This window comes from Cannabis sativa, chromosome 1 (genome assembly GCF_029168945.1).
Source record: "Cannabis sativa cultivar Pink pepper isolate KNU-18-1 chromosome 1, ASM2916894v1, whole genome shotgun sequence".
Classification (NCBI taxonomy): Eukaryota; Viridiplantae; Streptophyta; class Magnoliopsida; order Rosales; family Cannabaceae; genus Cannabis; species Cannabis sativa.
The window spans coordinates 40939506-40962486 of record NC_083601.1 but is presented as its reverse complement, the minus strand read 5'-3'; the positions used below and the strand labels follow the sequence as shown (position 1 = coordinate 40962486).

General features: G+C 31.6%; 3 protein-coding genes across 4 annotated transcripts; all 3 read right to left on the bottom strand.

Annotated features, from left to right (window-relative positions):
- Positions 1–2403: 2403 nt before the first annotated feature.
- On the bottom strand, positions 2404–7880 carry LOC115704936 (LRR receptor-like serine/threonine-protein kinase IOS1). The gene is made up of 13 exons (XM_030632155.2): positions 7676–7880; positions 6931–7471; positions 5654–6138; positions 5338–5476; positions 5133–5204; positions 4963–5034; positions 4781–4861; positions 4464–4651; positions 4134–4381; positions 3889–4015; positions 3642–3704; positions 3357–3546; positions 2404–2951 (listed from the first exon to the last, which is right to left on the bottom strand). The coding sequence occupies exons 1-13, from the start codon at positions 7785–7787 to the stop codon at positions 2543–2545; spliced, it is 2727 nt and encodes a 908-aa protein (XP_030488015.2). The 5' UTR covers positions 7788–7880; the 3' UTR covers positions 2404–2542.
- Positions 7881–11810: 3930 nt separating this feature from the next.
- Positions 11811–16104, bottom strand: LOC115704587 (LRR receptor-like serine/threonine-protein kinase IOS1). 2 transcript variants are annotated; one of them, XM_030630878.2, is made up of 13 exons: positions 15860–16104; positions 15216–15759; positions 14554–15023; positions 14330–14471; positions 14177–14248; positions 14006–14077; positions 13821–13901; positions 13545–13705; positions 13224–13462; positions 13005–13131; positions 12786–12851; positions 12486–12675; positions 11811–12389 (listed from the first exon to the last, which is right to left on the bottom strand). In XM_030630878.2, the coding sequence occupies exons 1-13, from the start codon at positions 15948–15950 to the stop codon at positions 11957–11959; spliced, it is 2688 nt and encodes an 895-aa protein (XP_030486738.2). In that variant the 5' UTR covers positions 15951–16104; the 3' UTR covers positions 11811–11956. The 2 variants fall into 2 exon arrangements, with proteins under 2 accessions (XP_030486738.2, XP_060971464.1); XM_061115481.1 differs by having other exon boundaries at positions 13224–13456; positions 15860–16082.
- A 2431-nt stretch (positions 16105–18535) lies between these two features.
- Positions 18536–22638, bottom strand: LOC115704132 (LRR receptor-like serine/threonine-protein kinase IOS1). The gene is made up of 13 exons (XM_030631352.2): positions 22454–22638; positions 21824–22376; positions 21267–21739; positions 21023–21161; positions 20850–20921; positions 20678–20749; positions 20488–20568; positions 20187–20350; positions 19857–20065; positions 19632–19758; positions 19480–19545; positions 19201–19390; positions 18536–19078 (listed from the first exon to the last, which is right to left on the bottom strand). The coding sequence occupies exons 1-13, from the start codon at positions 22548–22550 to the stop codon at positions 18673–18675; spliced, it is 2649 nt and encodes an 882-aa protein (XP_030487212.2). The 5' UTR covers positions 22551–22638; the 3' UTR covers positions 18536–18672.
- Positions 22639–22981: the final 343 nt, after the last annotated feature.

Sequence of the window (22981 nt, the reverse complement as noted above, 5' to 3'; positions counted from 1 at the left end):
CCTAAGCTCTGCAAGTCTAAGAAGCATGGTGGGCTCGGCTTTCGCTCCCTCGTTCACTTCAATCAGGCTCTGCTTGCTAAACAAGCCTGGCGCATCCTCAAGCACCCAAACTCAATGGTGGCCCAAATCCTCGCGGCAAGATACCACCCGAACTCCAGTTTTATGACCTGCTCTCTCGGGCACTCCCCCTCTTTTGTTTGGCGTAGCATTTTTTGGGGAAAAGAGTTATTACATAAGGGTCTAATTTCCAAAATAGGCAATGGGCAGAACACCTCTACTACTCTTGACAACTGGATTCCTGGGCATAACAGAGTCACCCCTATAGGTCCAATCCCAGATCGAGTGTCCTCCTTTATTTCACCCAATATGACCTGGGACCTTCCTAGTCTTCAGAGCTGTTTTCCGTCTTATATTGTCCAAGAAATCCTATCCATTCCTCTACCCTTATCGCCCATGAATGACGACCTGATCTGGAAGCTCACTAAGTCTGGAACCTATTCTGTCAAGTCAGGTTATCATCTTAGTTTTTCCTCGACCTCGCCTCCTGATATCCCCTCCCCTTCCTCCCCATCTCCCTGGTGGAAAAACTTATGGCTTTTGCATGTTCCACCCAAGGTCAAGCATTTTGTCTACCGTGCGTCCACCAATACCCTCCCAACCAAAAAGAATCTAGCTCTTAGAACAATCCTCCCTAATTCCTTGTGTGATCGCTGTGGTCACCAAGAAGAAACTGTTTCCCATGCTCTGTTTTTCTGCAGGAAGGTTCGAAGTGTCTGGAAAGGTACAGTTTTTCATAGTTACATTTACTCTTTGCCTTTCACTGTTTCTTTTCATGACATAGCACACTTGATATATACTAAACTGACCAAAGAGGAAGTAGACTCTTTCCTCTGTATTTCTTGGCTTATTTGGCATAACAGGAATAGAGCTCTCAGGAACCAAGCGCAGGATCAAAATCATGCAATTCCCGGCCTACGGCTAGCGGCTTTCGGCGAGTACAAAACCTCCTCCCAAGCTTCTCAGTCTCTGGGTCCAGTGACTAGGCCCCCCCCAGTCTCTGTCTGGGAGCCTCCTCCAAACGGTTGCCTCAAATTGAACACTGATGCAGCTATCCCGAAGAATAGCGCAAAAGCAGGTTTCGGAGGAGTAATTCGCAATAGTGAAGGTCAGGTGGTAGCAGCTGTAGCCAATTCTCATCTCGGCGGAGGTGATGTGGCAACCCTTGAAGCAAAAGCACTCCTCACATCGATTAATTGGTGTATCGAAGAATGCTTTCCTATTCACCAGGTGGAGACAGATTGCAAGACGATTACTGACGCGCTCACAAGTACTAAGGAAGATCTCTCTCTTTTTGGTGACATCATTCGTCAAATTAAGGAAGCTTTATCTCTTTTCCCCAACGCTCGAGTCTCTCACATTAGTCGTTCAGCAAATGCCATGGCTCATCATTTCGCTAAGTGGGCAGTGGGGTTAGATGAAGCAGCAATTTGGATTGGCGATGACCCCTGCAATTTAGTTTCCTTTCTTTCCCTCTAAGGGCATCCCTCTCTTCAAAAAAAAAAAAAACCACTAATTATCATACTACCACTTTAAGTAATGTAATTAATTAAGTATTAGATATTTAATATATATTTTAATTTAATAATTCAATAATTATTTAGAGTCATCTTATAACAATATTAAACATTAATTAATACCGGTGTGCACTACTCCAAAAAATAAAAGATCGTGGGACAGGTAAATATTTTCTTTTTTTTTTTAAGGTAGATGATTAAAAAGCTATTATTGGCAAAATAATAACTATTGCACATCTTTGCAACTCAATTTTCAAAACTAGTGCACATCTTTGTCTAGAATTATGGACAAATTTCATATTTACGCGTATTATATATGTGTTAATTAAGTCAACTATTCTCTTAACAACTTCCAATTGTTTGTTTGCGGAAATTAAACCAAAGACCAAATCAGAGAGTTGAGTTCTTTGCACACTAATGCCGATGCCCAAACCCAAAGGAGTCCAAACTCACAAAAATTAAAGTTTTTATATTATCATTATTATTTGCCAATATTCCATTAATGAAATTCTTAAAATGACATTTTATTTTTTATTTTTGGGAGGATAAACAGGCTATAATTTATTGATAGAGAAAATAAAGCAAATATATTTTGATATGTTGAACACTCCAGAAATCTTATGCATATATATATATATGAATATTTTGGCTAAATAAGTACTGATGCATTAATTATAGTTATGCTTGGTTACAAGTGGCTATACAATTTTAACAATATTAAAATTCAAGATTATTGTTGAAGCTACAAAACGAAATTATTACTTATAACCTTAATAATCGTAGCCAAGATATATAAATATATATTTTGTACTAAAAAAAAATACAGAAATTAAAGATGTTGAAATATATGCTTACAGCATGCATATTATATTATTATTTAACTGACACATGAGAGAATAAAAAATGAAAATGTTATACAATAGCTAGAGAGAATAATATTTGCAAATAAATTTAATTAGTTACACCTTCTACCTTGCCATAGGACTAGTCACATTCATAGAGTACACCTCATTTATTGAGCTTGTGGAATCAGTTTGACGGCTATTGTTCTTTCCAGCTAATTCTGTTGTCAAACACTCATTTAGTTCACTCAGAACCTGAGTCATGTTTGGCCTTTTATTGGATGAAGGTGCTAAACATGCCATTGATATTTCAACCGCTTTCCACACTGAGTTTATTTCAAAATGTCCCCTTAATCTTGGATCAACTATATTATTAATATCTCCATTTGCCACCATAACACTAACCCATTCCTTTAGGTGAGTTCTGGTCTCATGGGTTCTACTTATGACAGGACGACTTGTAATCATCTCTAATAGAACAACTCCAAAACTATAAACATCACTTTTCTCGTTCAGCCTATTTGTAACGTAATACCTGAAAATTAATCATATTTTAAAACTATATTTGAGAGACTGTACGTAGGTTCTTTTTCAAAAAAAAAATGTATAAATAAGAACATTAACATAAGTATTTATAATAAAAACAATTAGTTGCTCTCGTATTAATTATAGGACAAAAAATTTCGCCCTCAATTATTCTCCTTGTAAAGTTTTTTCGTTGAAACTATTTTGCATGACAAAAAATGAACAATATGAAAAACTCTTCAATATTAATTATAACTTTTGCTAGATAATTTGGAAGAGATTTTTGCCATACAAAAAAGTTGGAAGAGCAAAACTTTTCAAAGGTATGTACGTGGAAGTTTAAGATCGAAAAGAAAACTATTTGTCCTTATTATTATATCATAATAAGAGTTTTTGTAGAAAAATATTTACTTACTCCGGATCAAGGTAACCTGGTGTGCCAGCAACAACAGTTGACACATGAGTACCATCATCGGTGGGAAAAATTCTTGACAAGCCAAAATCAGCCATTTTTGCATGAAAATTCTCACTTATTAATATATTGGGAGTCTTGACATCTCTATGCACTATAGGTGGTTTACAACCATTGTGTAAATACTCCAACCCTGAAAGGTTCACACACTTTGGTTATTAAAATAGCTAATAAAAACTAAAAATGTTAACATATAGTGATCAATGGATCGATCAATATTTGTCTAACCTTGTGCTGCATCAATTGCTATTTGAAGTCTTCCTTCCCAACTCAATACATTGCTAACACCATCTGCAAATGCAAAAAGTATATATGTTTATTGTTAATTAATAAATTTGCATGTTTCTCTATTTATTTTTGCAAACAAGATATTACCCACTTTTTTATTAACGATAATAATAATAATTTATTTTCTTAAAAGAAAAATAAAAAGTGATACTAACATAATGAAACTAATTAATACAGTACACTTAACCTGAAAGATGAGAATCTAAACTTCCATTGGCCATATACTCATAAATAAGAGCCATATTGGAACCTTCGTTGCAATACCCAACAAGGCTAGTCAAGTTTCTATGATGAACTCTCATAAGAAGTTTAACCTGTACTTTCAAAGTGGTATATATACATTAATTATAGCTTATTAATACATGTACAAATATATATATATATGCAGTACAACTTCAAAAAAAAAAATTATATAGAAAAAATGAATAATACCTCTGCTTGAAATTGTTGATATCCTTGAACCGATGAATGAGAAAGCATCTTAACAGCTACTTGAGTACCATCATCTATCAAGCCATGAAATACAGTTCCAAATCCACCTTTACCAAGAATTTTTTCAAAGTTGTTTGTCATTTTGATCACCTCAGAATATGTGAACTGTCTTTTTTTAGATTCGTCAATTAATAATGAATCAGTCTGCAAATTGGATGGTGCCACAATCCCTGTTGCGACGGCATAACCTAATGATAAATTACGTACTTAACTATCAATTCAAGGAACTCAATCGTAATAATAACTAAAATTGATCGCTAAAGAAGTTACCATTATTATTTTGTTTCTTTCTATTCTTGAGGGTGTAGAAAATAATTGCGGCTATTATTAACAACAATACCACTCCACCAACTGATGCTACTATTGGAATGAGTATACTGTTCTTCTTCTTGTTCTTCTTATTATTCGTTACGCATGGAGTAGATGAGTCACATAATAAATCTTGATTTTCTCCGAAACTATCATATTATTATATCCACGTTGGTAGAGTTTGGTGAAAAATTATAAAGTTAATAAGGGCTTCTTCTGAAAATTAAGATTGAATAATAATATATATGTTCTTTCATAAAGACTCAAAAGCAACATACTTAGCTGATAGTAAACCATTCTTTGATCTCTCAAGAAGTGAAGTTGGAACTGAGCCTGTGAGTTGGTTTCTTTCCAAGTTCCTGTAATAAAGTCAAGATTAAAATCTAATCAATGTAGTATTAATTAATTAATAAATTAAATATTATAGTAATGTATGTGTTTTCTTATTATAATAACTTACAACACTCTCAAGTTCGGTAATGAAGACAAAAAATCTGGCACCGGCCCAGTTAAATTGTTGTCTGACAAGTCCCTGAAATAAGTAATATATATATATGAAATTTTCATATTAATATAAAGTAACCAATTAGTTTGAACTTTTCTTGAGAGCTGTACGTATTTTATACTTACAGAGATTCTAGCATAGCGAGTTCAGAGAAGTATAGACTTATATTGCCACTTAATCCACTCGAAGACAAGTCCCTGATTATTGTGCAAATAATTAAAATATAAACCACCAAATTATTACAGGGTAGTACATATATAAAAAAAAAAATACAAATTCTAAAATTTAAGGTACGCTATATATTAAAGAATCAGATTGAGATTGACTTACAAGGATATAATTCTAGGAGAAATAACAATATCATTGGTGCAATTTAGACCAGCCCATAAGTATTTTATGGGAACACAAGGATCTCCATTCCAGTTTTTCTTCATATCATATGTTGACTTTATGCCAGTGATTGCATCCACTAATAATAAAAGTTATAAATAATCAATATTTGATGATATAAGAACTATAGATACACAAAATATATAATAATCACTACTAGCATATATTTTAAAAATAAAAATAAAATAGGGAAGATCGACTACATATATTAAAATAGAGCTAGTACGCAAAGAAAAATATAATTAATAAATATTACCATCATCTTGGTGTGTTTCTGATTGGGAAAAGTCAAGCAAGGAATAGAACTCAATAGCGTTAAGAATGGGTGGCAAAGTTGAATTTTTACGTTTGGTTATTGAAAAACTATAGTTGAGTTTTCCAGTTATGGGTTTGGTGCTGTAGACGGTCTTTGTGGACAAGTAATTAGGGACAACTGGTCCATACAAGAGATCACCATTGACATTGATGTCAAATGCTCTGGTCTCATTGGATTTGAGCTCTTGGAGTTCCGCAAAGTGTGCATAGAGATAATAGCTGGTAGTTGCATCCAGCGATTCCAGATAGAAATCGATCGGACCGTCCTCGTCTATAGGTGTGGCGGCGTTGTTCATTATGACAGACGGTGGAAAATAGTCAATATGAGTGGTGTTGTCAACGTTAAGCGATGTCGATGTCGTCATTTGTTTCCATGAAAGGTCGTTAAATGGAACCCAGATGCGATCAAACACATCGAATGGATACCTAATTAACACGTACATTTACATATATATCAACAAAAATAAATAAATAATGTATGTACGTACGTATAGGTACCGTATGTATATTATTATTGGAAAATACTAGGAGGCACCTTAAGCACTAAGATGCATTATTGGCGCATTTATCCCGTAAATTTTGATTTAATAAATAAAATGTAAAACTTTATTGGAGCCTTAAAATATCAAATAACAATTCTCATCAATTAAGGTGAAATAATAAAAGATGAATATTAGTAGTGTTTTTTAACACTTTATCAATTCATTCTTATTTATTTAAGGTGAAATAATAAAAGATTTTGTCATATCAGTAAGTAATTGGGTGGTATATAATTTAATATAATAATTCTTAGGAAATATTATTAACTAATCCTAGGTGGTAAGTTACATGTCATCTCACTTGATCAACTAGTTATTTTCTACGAACTTTTAACCAGATTATCATATTTAATTATTTCTCCCTATATATATAGGTACTCAATTATGAAATGTCAAAATGGTGCTGATGAGTATGTGAAAATAAAATTACAAATTGAAATTCTTTAATATATCTACAAGTGTATGTATAGAAAGCAATGGATTCATATATAAAAAATCTAATTAGACCAATGATATTCCCTTAATGTATGTTACTGTTTAAAGAACACATGGGTTTATATAATTAGCCAGAATATATATCGAGGAAACATGAATATATAATATATATATATACAATTAATAATATTCAAAGTCTTATATATATCTTTAGAAAGAGAGAAATGGGGTAATTATATCACACCTGTATGTACTGTTGGTGGATGAACCCAAATCCAAGCGAGCATAGTATGCCAAAGCTCCAGAATCATGAATCATATAAGTGGTGTTTTTCAAAGGCCTCAACTCTATAGCTTGAATGAAGGGTGTCCCAGATCCAGTGTTGACAAGACATACATGAACATAGTCCTGTGGAGGAGTATATATCATCTCCTTAATCAAAGCTTGTGAAGCTGATTCGATCTTCACAGTGTCCCAATAATTAGGCCCTATGTGGATATCAAATTTAGCAGTCTTGTTTAGGCCATCATAATTTCCGTACAGAAATATTGTCCTGAACAAATACTTGGTACCCTTTTGTATGCTTAGTCTGTAACAGTTTCGAACTCCTTCAGGAAAGCTTCTGAGCAATGTCATTTGTTGTTGGAGACCGACTCTGTATTTGGGGAGTATGCTTTTTATTACACCACTATTAATAAAAGCAGCATCTGAAATATAATTTATTGTTGTTGTTTTCTCCGAGTAGCTAGAATTTTCAGCCAGACCACAGTCCAAGCTAACGAAACCTGATCAATTAATTATCATGTATTAATTAATTACGTAAGATATATGCAGCTATATAGCTTTTTATTACAGAAATTTTAATTAGCTACGTACCTATATATTAAATTTCGATAACAATAATTAATTAGAAACAAACTACATATAGCTATATAGTAATATATACTGATATAGTGATATATATATAAATGATGATGATTAATACGTACCTTTTTGATCATCTTGTGCATTAACGAGATGTACAAGGGCTGTAAGAACTAGCGATAAAAAGAGAAAATGAAGCTTGAACATCATATTGTTTAGCAAACCTATCCGGATCATATATGATCTACCACACCTAGAATCAACTCACTGGTTTATATATAGTACAATACACTTATATATCTCCCAAGTGGATATATTATATAGCTAATTAATTTAGAGTTTGTAACTTTGTATATAGAAATATATTATATATGTGCAATTCAATGCTAGCTATCATGCGAGTCAACATATTCTTTGTTGCTTAAAAGTTGACCCGATACATGCAAATGTAATTAATTAAAGTATTCTATCTAATAAGTCTCCTATATTTGGCTTGTTTTTCAACTCATTACAAATGCAAATATCCTCTTAATTTCCCTTCTTTTTTTTACTAATTTACCCTCGTTTTGTTGGTCGTGAGTGGCGACGACTTTCTTGATTAGAAATTAAATTACAAAAATGAGAAAAATACGCAAGTTGGAAAGTACTGCCGGCAATTCAATTCAATAGCTAGCTAGGGAATAGTAAAATGCAAGTAGAAACACGTAGAATAATATATTGACGAACGTTGTATTAACTTTTTATAATAATATATATAAAATTAAAGAATAAGTGGGATCTGGTCATTGCATTACTGTCTATTTAATTTTTATTACTATAATATATGTGAGAATTTTGTGAAAATTGAGACCAGCGCAGAGCATTGAAATGGCTTCAATTAATTTCTAGGTATTCGTGACTTAAAATAAAGTGAACCCTCAAAATATTTTATTAGGAATATATATATATATATATGATAAATTAATATTTGAATGATTGATCTGGTGAAGAGGAATTGCTAACTTGAACATCTATATTTCATATCTACACAATTTCAACTGAAGTAGAGGAAGCTAAGAACTTCAGTTCAGGCGCCCCAAGTTCACTTTTTCAAATAATACGTACACATTAAAAAAAAAAGAAAATTTATAGAATTTGTTTAAGGATCAGAAGATATTTATAAGAAAGGGAAAAAAACGTAATAAAGACTGTTCATGAATAACATATATAATGCGATAATTTGTTCAATTCAATTCCCATTATCCCCCAATCTTTACACAATATTAAAAGGAAAAAAATGAAAAAAGCACTGTCCACTTTAATATAGTATAAAGTGTACTGATAGAAATTTAATCGATAGGTCGATCTTGAAATTTAGTAAGTTATAGAAAAAAAATATTATTTTGAATTCTTATTTAGAAAAAAAAAATGTAATATTTTTTAAAATTAGTAAAAAAAAAATATGTGTAATTTTAAGAGGAAAAATTATTTGGGCCTGTGGGCTAGGTGGGCCCTAAGCACAGGCCTATAACCCACCTTTGTCCAAGGTTGGGCATGCCCAAATGGGACGAAGATTACCCGCCTTAATGGGTGGTGGGACGAGCACTACAAAAAAATTTACTTTTAGTAACAACAAAATTTGTGACTAAAAGTGAAAAAAATGTGACTAATTATAAATCATGATTCCTATGTTGTGATTAAAAAGTCCGTAGTTAAAAGTACAAAAAATACAATTTGTTGTGACTAAATGCATGTATTTTTAGTCACAATACTCGTTGTGACTAAAACTAAATTAGTGACAATTATTTGTAACTAAATACTATGTTTTAGTCACAAGTAATATTTTGTTGTGACTAAAAGTCACATTTAATCATAAAAAAATTAGGTTGTGATTAAAAAGTTGTCACTAAAAGTAGCAGTTTTTTGTAGTGGGGGATGGGGTGCAATTTTATATACCCGAAGTGAGTTTGGGGTGGGATCGGGGATGATAGTACTACCCACCCCATATTCGACTCAAATATATATAGTTTTTAAATTATTTCCATATAGTTTTCTAATTATTACATATAAAGTTATATATTGTTATACAGTAGAACCTCTATTTAAAAATACTCTATTCAAGAATAACCTCTAATTTGTTATAAAAAAAAATGAAGTCCCAATTTAGGCCAATTATAAATAAGAATAACCTCTATATGATAATTAGTTATACATTTTTTAAGTCACGTATTAATAAAATATACTTCTATATAAGAATAATTACATCTTAAAAAAATATATACATATATTTTATAAATTTATTTATGTAAAATTAATAATTTTATTTCAAATAATAGTACATGTATAACTATTATATGTACTCGAAAATAATTTTAATATAATATAGTATTAAGAATTGTTTATTGGTATTTTTGTTACATTGATATTTTTTCGATATTTTGATTTTTTTTTTTCAAGTGTAACTCTATTTAGTTATAACCTCTCAATTATTAGAATATTATTTTTTAGTCTCAAGTGTATCCTTGGATAGAGGTATCCTTGGATAGAGGTTCTACTGTACTTACAAAGTTGACTATTAATATTCTTTAATTTATTGTATCATAATGGCTTTTTAATAGGTAGAATGTGTATTTATGTTAAAGTTATTATCTTGTTTTTTATTTTTGTTTTGAATTACATTATATTATTTTCTTAATATTATTGGTGTTTTAATTTTAATGGGTACCCCACGGGGATTTTCCTATCTCAAATCCATTGGGGATTAAGCGGGGCGTGATGGGCATGGGGACATAAATGAAAAACGAGAACGGATTTAGGAGGTGCATTACCCGCTTATTATCTAGGCCAATTTCCATATTTAATTAAGTGCCTAGCAGTGCTAAATGACCATGTGCAAAAAAAAAAAAAAAAGTAAGTACATATATAAGAGGGATGCTTCTCTGAAAAGAGTACAAATTTCTAAATATTCAAGATGCGTTCTAAGTACCACAAATACAGTAGAAGGCGTTGAGCACTGCTTAAATGGCTGAAGCTCCCCTAGTACAACATTATATGAAAGGAGTTGGGCACTACCTAAGGGGCCAAAACTCCTCCAATAAAATCTTAATTATATCTCAAAAAAGATTAAGTGGCTTAAGGGACTAAAAGCTCCCTTACATCCAATGATAACTGAGAAAAGGTCAAGACTGCTATAAGAGTCAATACTCCTTCAATGAAAAAGTTACATAAGTACAGAGGTTGAAAAATTCCAAATCACAATAAACTCCCCCATTATAACAAGCGTGCATGCAACAAAAAGAGTCGAGATAGCTCAAAGTGCCAACACTCTCCCATAAAGGGACATTTAAAAAGACCTCAAGGCATAACTGCCTAAAGGGGCGACCACGAAACCAAGCGATGAGGATGAAGCTCACCAAACTCAGTCTACAAGAACACTTAAAAAAATTCTTCTATACTGGAGGCAAGTGTTTACCCCCAAATTTGCTACATGTAAATTTTTAGATTTCTAAATTAAACGAAGAAAAAATTTTAAAACACACTTGAAAGGTGTGTTAAAGGGAAAAAAGGGGGCTCATCGCACACGATAGAACCCCACACGAGTAAATAACCCAGTGCAAGGAGGTGTCTAGCCACGGGTTAAGCTCCCCGCTACCAGTCCACTAGGTCGCTCCCCATGATAGGCTAGTTTAGGTACATTTTATAAAGTGTTTTTAGAGGTTTGTTTTAATTGATTATATTTATTTTGTACAGAATTACACTTATTTTTAACTTTTTTCAAGTTTTATTGGTAAAATTCACAATATGAATTGAAAATGAGAAAAATATTATTTTTATACAAAAATAAATATATTATTTTTACTTTACTTTTCTGTAGCTACAACGTAAAAATAACGGAAAAATAACGCGCTATTCAAATAATAATAATAAAATCTGTTTAAAAACATAAATAATTAAAAAAAATTATAAATCCATAAAAATGAATTTTTGAGATAGTATTTATAATATGTTAATTACATTCACTTTAATTATATAATAGCCGACTAACTGGTCACCTCAAATAAAACATATAACACACATGAATACAAGGAAATTACAATATTGTATATTCACTCTTTATTTTTTATTTTAATTTTTATTTTATTTTATTAACTTTTATTTATACTCAATTTTATAGGTTATATCCCGTGTGGGTTAGAAATCTAATTTTGATAAGTTTTGTAAAAATATTTATCAATCAATATTATTTTCAAGTTATATTTAGATAATTTGTAATAAAAAAAATTGTTTTCAACTTATCCCTTCATTTATTTTCATATATAATTTTTTCAAATAATAATATAAAAATGGTGATCTATCACAGATTATTACATTTCAATTTCAATGAAAAAGAACGAAACAATTAGACATTAATTAACTGAAATTCTAAATTAGCGTGCGAGAGGATGTGATTCAGTAATCATAACATCGAGATCAAGAGATAGCATTTCATCATTTACTGAATGATGATCAGTCACACTACGGCTGCTGTTGTAGTCGTGTCTCTGAGCTAATTCTAGTGCCAAACACTCCTTTAATTCAATTACAACCTGACTCATGTTTAACTTTTTAGACACACAAGCCATGCCTACTTCCACAGCTTTCCATATTGAGTTGATTTCGAAATTTCCCTCTAACTTTGGATCAACAATACTTTTGACATCTCCATTGGCAAGCATAAAGCTCACCCACTGAGTTATGTGACCTCGATCCCTCTCATGAATTACTCTGCTGATGGCTGGTCGATTTGTAATTATTTCTAATAACACCACTCCAAAACTGTACACATCACTTTTTTCTACAAGTCTGTGAGTCATATAATACCTACAAACAAATATACAAATTAATATAGCTAACAATATTATTTCATTGACTATTAATTAATGCCTTTTCATTTTCAATTAAATTAAAATAACTCACTCAGGGTCAAGATATCCAGGAGTGCCTGCAGGAATTGTGGACACATGAGTACCACCATCAGTTGGGAAAAACTTGGACAAACCAAAGTCTGCTATTTTGGCTTGAAAATTCTCATTTAACAAAATATTTGCAGCCTTTACATCTCTATGTACTATGGCTGGCTTACAACCGCTGTGTAAATACTCCAATCCTATATAAGTAAAAAGGGGAAATAATGATATAGAAATTAATTATATATAGAGCAAAACAATAATAATGTATAAATAATCAAATCAACTTATAAATGTAAAGCTAAAATACCTTGAGCTGCATCCAGTGCTATGTGGAGTCTTTCCTCCCAACTCAAGACTTTTGTACGGCTATCATCTATATATGCATAATAAAAGACAGAGTCAAGTTTGTTGATCTACTACTTTCTCATTAGATAGTTTATATATTTAAATTATAAGAAGCAATCGGGAGAAGAAAGAAAAAAGAAAATCATGTTCAAAAATTATTTTTTTAGTTAAAAACTCAAACCTGAAAGATGTGTGTCCAAACTTCCATTGGGCATATACTCGTAAATAAGTGCCAAGTTCGTTCCTTCGTTACAATATCCAACAAGGGTAGTTAAGTTTCTATGGTGAACCCTCATAAGAAGTTTAACCTGTTATTATGAATATAAACTCACAAATTAATTTCAAATCAACAAATTGTTAATGAATTATATATATAATTAAGCCCATGTAAAAATAGTACCTCTGCTTGAAATTGTTGAAATCCCTGAACTGATGAAGCAGAAAGCATCTTCACAGCTACTTGAACGTTATCAATGAGGCCATGGTAAACGGTTCCAAATCCACCTTTTCCAAGAATTCTCTCGAAGTTGTTAGTTATTTTAACAATCTCAGAGTACGTGAATTGACGTTGTTTGAACTCAAACGAATCATTCTGGAAATTATTAGAATATGCTGATTTATCATCATTTACACCTGCAGCTATATATTAATATGTACATATTAGGACCAATTAAGGTTAATTAAACAAAAATGATGTAAATATATATAGAAATTTAATTACCTCGTTTCTTTTTATTCAGTAGTATTATCAAAATAATTGCTACTACTACTATCGAAAGAATGACAAAACCACCAGCTGATGCGACTATTGGAATTACTTTGCTGCTCTTCTTATTCTTTTTGCATGGAAACGACTCACATAAATCTGGGTTTCCTTCAATACTATTATCCGCAAAATAAAAATAAAAAATGTGAATTTTAGTATAATGTGAGTCTACGTGTAATATCCAAGTAATAAAAAAAATTTGTAAGAGCACACGTAGCTTTGGAACTAGACCTTATTGATAGTGAACCATCCTTTGATCTTTCAACGAGTACTGCTGGCACTAAACCTGTAAGCTTGTTTCTCCCCAGGTTTCTGCATTATAAAACAGAAAACAGAGCTCGATCGAATTATATATTTGGTAATCCATGCATTATAACATGTATAGATGAAAACTAGAGTATAAAAATATAACTTACAAGACTTTTAATTTTGACAACTGAGAAAGAAAATCAGGCACTGATCCTGTTAAATTGTTGTTTGACAAGTCCCTGAAATATTTCACATCAACAATATATATAATAATATTAAATAAATTACCGATCGATTGTAATTAAATAAGATTAATTAATCAGATATATATTACTCACAAGGACTCCAACTCAGTGAGTTCTGAGATATGTGTGCTTATCTCGCCAGTCAATCCACTCGAAGATAAGTTCCTATATCACACATAATTAATAAGATTTGAAATTCATAATTAAATTAATTAACGAAGAAGAAGAGTAAAGTAGTTAACTTACAAAGATGTGACTCTAGGAGGATCTGAACCGTCAAAATTACAGTTGAGACCCACCCACGAGTAGTTTGATGGGAGACAAGGATCTCCATCCCAATTTCTCTTATTAACTCCATAAGCTGACTTTACGTTCGTTAACGCATCCACTACATACAATATATATTATAATTATTAATTATATAATTAACAAAACCAACACTAATCATAGTTAAGTTATAATTAACGAACCGTCAGCTTGGGCCGTTTCTGGTAGAGAGAGATCTATAAGAGAATAGAGCTCGATGGCATTCAAGATTGGAGGTAGAGTCGAATTCCAGGCTTTGTTGATTGAGATTGTATAGTTCAATCTCCCAGTAAATGGTGAAATGCTGTAGATAGTGTTTGTTGACAAGTAATTGGGTACACAATTTTTGTATAAGTTGACACTGTTTAGTTTAATATCAAATGCTCTAGAGTCATTGGGCTTGAGTTTTTCAAGTTCAGCAAAATGCAAGTAGACATAAAATCTGTTACTCTCATCGCTGGCCGTCACAAAAAGCTCCAAAGGTGCACTATTGATGGTCGTCGCTGCAGTTCTCATTATCTGAGAAGGTACTAGGAATTCATTTGATTCCACACTCAACGACGTCGTTATGGTCGTCCAAACACTCTCGTCCTGAAAACTCCCCCATTTCCGATCAAAAACGTCTTCTGGAAACCTAAAAGAAACAAAAATTAAAAAATTTGTTCCTTTTTAATTCATGGATCAATTTTTTATTTTTATATAAATATAAGAAATATGTCATGATTCAACATGAAATCAAACACATTTTAATTAATAAATAATATAGTAACCCCAATGCTAAATAATATTATAAAAAGATAAATAAAATAATTAATCACTTAATCACCTCTGTGCTCCATTAGTGGTTGAACCAATATCGAGCCGATCAACCATAGCCAAAGATACATATTGATCGACCTCATAGGTATTGTTTTTCAAAGGCCGAAGTTCTATTGCGTTAACAAAAGGTGTCCCTGTTCCAGTATTGACGAGACAAACACGAACATAATTCTGTAATGGGACATGGATGATCTCCCTTATAGAAGGTGTAGATATACCCTCTACTTTCACCGTATCCCAAAAATTAGCACCCAAGTGGATATCAAATTTAGGGGTATTATTTTTGGCGTCATAATTCCCGTACAGAAAAGATAACCTTATCAAATACTTGGTACCCTTTTTTATGTTTATAGTGTAACAGTTTCTTATTCCATCAGGAAAGCTTCTGAGTTTTATTGCATGTTGTTGAAGATTCAGTCTGTAAAGTGGTAGTATGCTGTTACTCACTCCACTACTGTTGATGAAAGGTTCGTCTGAGATGTAATTTATGCCTGTTGTTGGTTCGGCGAAGCTGGTGTTTTTGGGTGATCCACAGTCTAAGCTGATGAAGCCTGATCGATATTATATGCATAAGAGTCTTAATTAATTAATATTATTATTATTATTTTATAAGTTAATGAGTACAATGGAAAATTAACTATAATTAATTACCTGATTGATCCTGGGCATGAGCGACGACAAAGAAAGACAAAAAATAATAAATAACAAGAATTGTGTAGGAGTGAAAATGCTCTATCTTCATGCTAACTTCACGTTACGTGCTCAAACTTTAAAACACTTAAAAATGATATAAGTTCCTTTTAATATTATACAATATATTGTTATAAATATATATATGTATTATTTTGGCGAATAAAATAGAGTTGGGTTTGGGTAGTCAACTCTTTTTTTAAGTCTGGGTGAGCGGTCCCAAATTAAAGAGGTATATAATAAGTTAAATAAGTGAGATATATGTTAGAAATTAGGATCGATCGTGTATAATTGGTGCAAGTGGTCAATATGTATTGTCCTTATTCCTACGTACAATAATAAGGCAAGCTTCTTTTTTGTCTTTCATGCATTTGGTTGCAAAGTTTGAACACCACACCCCTGCAGCGTTTACACCTTACCCTAGCTTTTGACTCTTGACTCTATTATCTCAATCCGACGCGGTTATTGAGTATAAAGAAAAAATAATATCCGAATTATTAAGCCGACGTTGAACCTATGTGTTACAACTCGACTAAAAACAGTTGAAAAGAATTAAGAATATTACCAGCAAATTGTTTTATTTATTTATTAACAATCATGATTCATGAACCCATAATATATTTATTGCAAAAACTAGAAATAATTAAGATGCATTTGTCTATTATTGTTATAATTTATTGATTATTGATATTGCCCGAGATTGAAATTATATATAGTGAATTTAAACATAATAAAAATCTTTCAAAAGAACATAATTTTAACTAGCTAGTTTAATAAAAGCCACCATTGATCCAACTTTAAGATTACATTATCTTTCTCAAAAATTACATTTGAAATTATTAATAATATTTATAATTGCGTACGTACGTGTACTATCGTACCATATGCGTATGAGCCAATATACGTACCCTTTGCTAAAAAAATATCGCCTAACCTTCTTGTACATTTTCATTGATTATTTCCTCAGTTTCTTTATCCCATATTCATGCTTTCTCTATTATTTTTTAACGGCTTACTTTTTTTGTCTTTACTTTGTTTATGTACACTATACATAATACTGATGTTAATCTTTTTAAATTTTATATTTTTTTTGTCAAAGAAATTATATGTGATAATAAGTATTTTTATTAAGTGTATATTATTAGATAAAATCAATATATATAGAAACATATTACTAAATATTACATTGCATTCTCTCTAATAAGTTTTTCCAATTAATTTTAATATTAATTATTATTATCTTTTATATAGAAAAGTAAATTATAAATATATGATTTATATTTTCATTGATGAATTTTAATTGATAGATGCTCATGAATCATATTTAATTTTTATAATATTTTCACAAAAAAAAAATTATTTTTATAATAAACTTATTTTAATCTCTTATGAGTACTGTAGTACATACCTTTACTAGTATATATAAGTATAAATATATATATCGACCAAATTAATTAAAATGATCGAACATATACCATATATTATTCAAGAGAAATGCTAAAGGGCACCAGTAATGTCGGGCACCAGTAGTGTCTAGCACTCTCTTATGTGTTAATATCGCTATTGGTTCAACTAAGTATCGGGTCCCACATAATTTAATATAATAGCTTTTAGGGGATATCGTTAGCTAATCGCAACGCGACATGTCAAGAAGGTGCTAAGCACCACTAGTGCCTAATAGCAATGCTCATTATTCAACTAACTACATGCATTAATTGTAGTTTAGAGAAAATAATTAAGAATTTTTGCATTAATGGTAGTTAATTGGTCAAGAGAATGATTGTTCATATTACGCGCGAATGTAATTAAGCTTCAGAATATGTATATTATATTGATTGATAGAAACAACAAGGAAAAAGACCATAAAAACAAATATATAACACATATATAATACAAAAGTCCAAATAATAAGAGGTGCTCTAAGTCAAAGTCATCGACGTCGTAAATAAGTTTGAGGCTTTGAGTGAGTTATTGTCAATATTTACTATACATAGTAATGACCAAACTTTAGTTCTGGGGAATATTACAATTAAGAGCACACATCATTCTTGTACGTATTCTTAATTTAAAATGAACAAAGTCACTCCTAACTTCTTTATCGTACGTGCAAGTCCAAAGTCAATAAAACCAGCGTGCCCTAGCTAATTAAGGATGCTTATAAGTACAAAAATAATAACACGTCTATGCATAATAGTAATTCAGTCTTAACATCTATTAAATTATTCCACTTGTTATATCAGTGGGTTATTCATTTGTAATGTCGACCGAATAACTCGTTGAAGTTCGGTATATTTGAAAGAGATCGCTGACAGTGATACCCGTCTTTAAAATAAAATCACAATGTTATAGCTCTAGCTTCCAAACTATTATGTTGCTATATTGCCCCAATTTTTCTCTTTATTTGGTAATTGATTTAATTTTATATATAACACACACAAAATTAAACGCTAGCTAGTGCTTTGACTCGAAATGATATTATTGTAATTTGATGATCAAATTAATTATATATATAAAAGTAGTTTCAGCATCAATTAAATCTTAATTAGAGACTAATTCATTGAACCCAAAGAACCAGAATAATAATTATCTTATCTATTTTTCCTTATAACATTGTAAAATTTCGTTAACGCGTGCGTATAGCATGTGAATTGTATATGTAAAGTCATTATTATTGATAGATAAGATGCAACACAATCGAGTAAATTCAACTCGTTAAACAAAATTTTCAAAGAAATATATGAAACAGCAATTGAGATGTATGTTTTTGTACTTCTCTACCTAGCCAATGGACTAATTTCGGTAGACACGTCTAAAGAGGAATTAGTCAGTCGGCCATGGTTATTTCGAGCAAGCTCCATTGCCAAACATTCTTTAAGTCCATTCACGACCTCACTCATGTTTGGCCTTTTTCTTGGTGTTGGAGATACACAAGCCATTCCTATTTCAACAGCTTTCCATGCAGAGTTATTATCAAAGCCTCCCTGCAGCCTTGGATCAACAATACTTGTAATTGCACCGTTATCGATGGTAGAGCTAACCCATCGGCTTATGTGAATCCTTTCATCATCAGTACTCTCATTTACTTTAATTATGGCCGGTTGATTTGTGATTATCTCTAACAAAACAACTCCATAACTATAAATGTCACTCGTCTCATTTAATCTATTTGTTATGTGATACCTAAAAAAAAAATTAAGATTCTTGTTCAGTGTATAGTTTTTAAACATATATATCATTTTTCTTTTCTTCAACTGAATATATATATATATATATATATATATATATATAAAATAAAAACTTACGCAGGATCAAGGTATCCAGGAGTACCAGCAACAACTGTAGAAACATGAGTGCCTGTATCAGTGGGGAAAACCCTTGAGAGACCAAAATCAGCAAGTTTCGCTTGAAAATTCTCAGTCAACAAGATGTTTGTCGTCTTCACATCTCGATGGACTATAGGTGGCTTACAACCAAAGTGCATGTACTCCAACCCTACATTTTTTTAAATTTACTGTCAATCACACACAGAAAAAGCTATTTTTTTTTATAAAGGTGGAAAAAAAATTTGTACTTTTCCTAACCTTGTGCAGCATCCATTGCAATCCTAATCCTACCTTCCCAACTCAAGACATTTGTGTTACTATCGCCTGTAATTAGAAATAATAAATCAGAGCTCAATGCTATAATAACTTCTTGTAAAAAGAACATTTTCATGACGTAAGAAAAATTGAACCTGAAAGATGTGAGCTTAAGTCTCCATTGGCCATATATTCATAGATAAGTGCCATTTCGTCCCCTTCGTTGCAATAACCAACAAGGCTAGTCAAGTTTCTGTGATAAACTTTCATAAGAAGTTGAACCTATAATTGAGAAAAAACCACATTATATATAATTTATATACTTGCATTGCATATATTACATATCTCAATATATAATTAACAAGAAAGAAAAAACATGCCTCTGCTTGAAATTGCTGATAACCTTGAACGGAAGTAGAAGAAAGCACTTTCACAGCTACTTGAGTATTCTCATCTATCAAGCCATGGTAAACGGTTCCAAATCCCCCTTTTCCAAGAACTCGCTCAAAATTGTTTGTAATTCTTATGATCTCAGAGTAACTAAACTGTCGTTTTGAGGATTCAAATGCATTCTTTTGAGCACTGGGATCTGCAATATTTAATGTTATAACAAATTTATCATATAAAGCTAGAAAATTAATTTCTATATATTAATTGCTTGTTCATTTGTAATAAACTTATATAAAATATACAGTCTTATTATTACTTACCTTGGGTCTTTTTCATTTTCAAGCCAACAAAAACAGCCACTGCTATTAACAAAGTCACAACCAAACCACCAAGTACTGATGCTAAAATTGGAACAATACTCCTCTTTCTCTTCTCCGTATTCTCACACTTAGATGAGACACATAGATGAGGATTTTCTCCCACGCTATAGATTATTATAATATTGATCCAAGGAATAATTTATGTTAGGAAGCATATTATACAAATTTATAAAAAGAAAATTAATGCAGAATATGTATATATAAATGGTCAAAGCCTTTATACAAGCTTTGACAGACATACCTTAATGATAGCAAACCACGATTTGACTTTTCAATAAGCTTAATTGGAATTGAACCTGTGAGATTGTTTCTTCTCAAGTTTCTGGAGTACAAAGCAAGAAGAATACCTTGATGAATAATGCAGATATAATAATAAAATTTTAGTAATGCAGACAATTAAATTTGTACGGTGTCTATTAATAAAGACTTACAGAACCCTTAAGTTTGGCAATCGTGTCAAAAATTCAGGAACCGGTCCAGTTAAATTATTGTTAGACAAATCCCTGAAACAAAACAGAGTAATTAAGTAGTTTGTGATTGTACAACTTGTAGATAAACAGCAAGTAAAGTAGAGAAAAATCATGATAGATTTAAGGTACTTACAGAGATTGAATCCTAGAGAGTTTTGATATGTGTGTAGTTACATTGCCAGTCAATCCACTCGATGACAAGTTCCTGAATATCATTAATTTCAATCAATTTAGAATTATATGTTATAAAGAACAATAATAATAAAATTAAAAATTAAAGTTAGGGAGTGCTATAAAATAACTTACAAGGATATAATCATTGGAGGATCAAAATCATTGTAGCTACAATTTAGGCCACTCCACGAGTATTCCACAGGGGCACAAGGGTCTCCGTCCCAATTTCTCTTTACTCCGTAAGTTGACTTTACATTGGTGATTGTATTCACTAATGTTCATAATATATAATCAAATAAAACCATGGAATTATTATGTATTAATTAAAAAGAAATTGCAAAAATGTAAAAGATATAAAAGATATATATGTGTATACCATCATTTATGTCTGTCTCTAAGTGTGAAACATCGACAGAGTAGAAGACTTCAAAGGCATTCAAAATAGGAGGCAGAGTTGAATTTTGAAGCTTAACAAGTGAAAAATTGTATTGACTAAAACCAGAATTGCCTGAAGTGCTAAATATGGTGGTCGTGTTTCGGTAGAGAGGAGCAATATCTTCAAACCAGAGCTCTCCATTAACAATAACATTGAATAATCTTGATTGATTAGGTTGGAGTAATTGAGTTTCAGTGAAGTACATATAAAAATATAAATCAGCATTCTGGTTAGGGGAAAACACAGAAAATTCCAATGGATCGCTTTCGTTGATGGGCGTTGCAGCCGTGCTCATCACAATAGCTGGTGGCCGGTAGTATCTCTGGCTTTGAGGATATTTCGTTGTACTAATTACAGTCCATCCCTTTCCATTATAGGGTAACCAACTTCGGTCGTAGAAATCATAAGGGTACCTAAAAAAAAATACAAGTAAACAAAATTGACATGTGTGTAGATAGATAGTCGTTATTATATTATACTAATTATATATTTTATACCTGTATGCTAGATCAGTGGTTGAGCCAATATCTAAGCGAAAGAGTAGTGCCAAAGACTCAGAATATCCAGACGTAGCAGTGTAATTGTAAATGTTACTACTGAAAGGCCTAAACTCCAAAGCTGAAATGAATGGAGTTCCTGATCCAATATTTACAAGACAAACGTGGAGGAAGTCTCGTGATGCAAGATGAATGATCTCACGGATAGAACTTATAGACACGTTGATAAATGTCACTTTGGTCCATAAGTTAACTCCTAGATGGAGATCGAATTCTGGTGCTGTATTTTGGTTGTCGTAATTCCCATGAAAAAATGTTGCTCTGATTAAGTATCTAGTTCCTTTTGTGACATTTACTCTGTAGCAGTTTCTAATTCCTTCTGGAAAGCTTCTAAGATTTTTCACTTGTTCTTGAACACCGGTTTTGTATTCGGGTGCTATGCTGTGACTTGAACCTGTTGTGATGAAAGGTACGTCTGAGATATATTTAAGCTCTGTTGTTGGCTCTGTATAGTTGGAGTTCAATGGCAGACCACAATCTAAGCTGATAAAGCCTGAGAACAAAGATTAATATTAGCATTATGTATATGTATTATATATATATGATGATTTTGTTGGTCATATTATTTACCTGATTGGCCCTCTTGTGCATGAACAATAAGTACTACAGCAAAGGCATTGAGCAACGAAAAGAAGAAAAGCGTTTTGTACAGCTTCATTACTCTCATGTTGATCTATAAGCTTAGCTTGACTAAATGTAAGTATTAGAAGCAATTAGTTATATATTATAAATATCACCTTGCTATATATATATGTGAAACTAATAATAATGCCAAAGTTTAGAAAATGGACTATAGCACTAATTGAAAATATATGCTGTAGCAGAATATACAATACAATGTATTTTCATTTCATGCAATATAAGAGAATTATGTAAATGAGAAAGTCAAAGAGTGTGAGTCAACAAAAATGGCTTTGTATACCGACATATACATATTCGTGGCCATCTTTCTTTCTTGTTTTTTTTCATTTCAGTTTGTCTATGAAAGATCGATAGATCTTTCTTTCTTAACTTTTAGCAAGCTTAATTTGGTTCTAGTTTTTGGACTAGCGAGAGAGGAAGCATTGCCTTTCTCACCCAAACGAATCAACTTGCAAT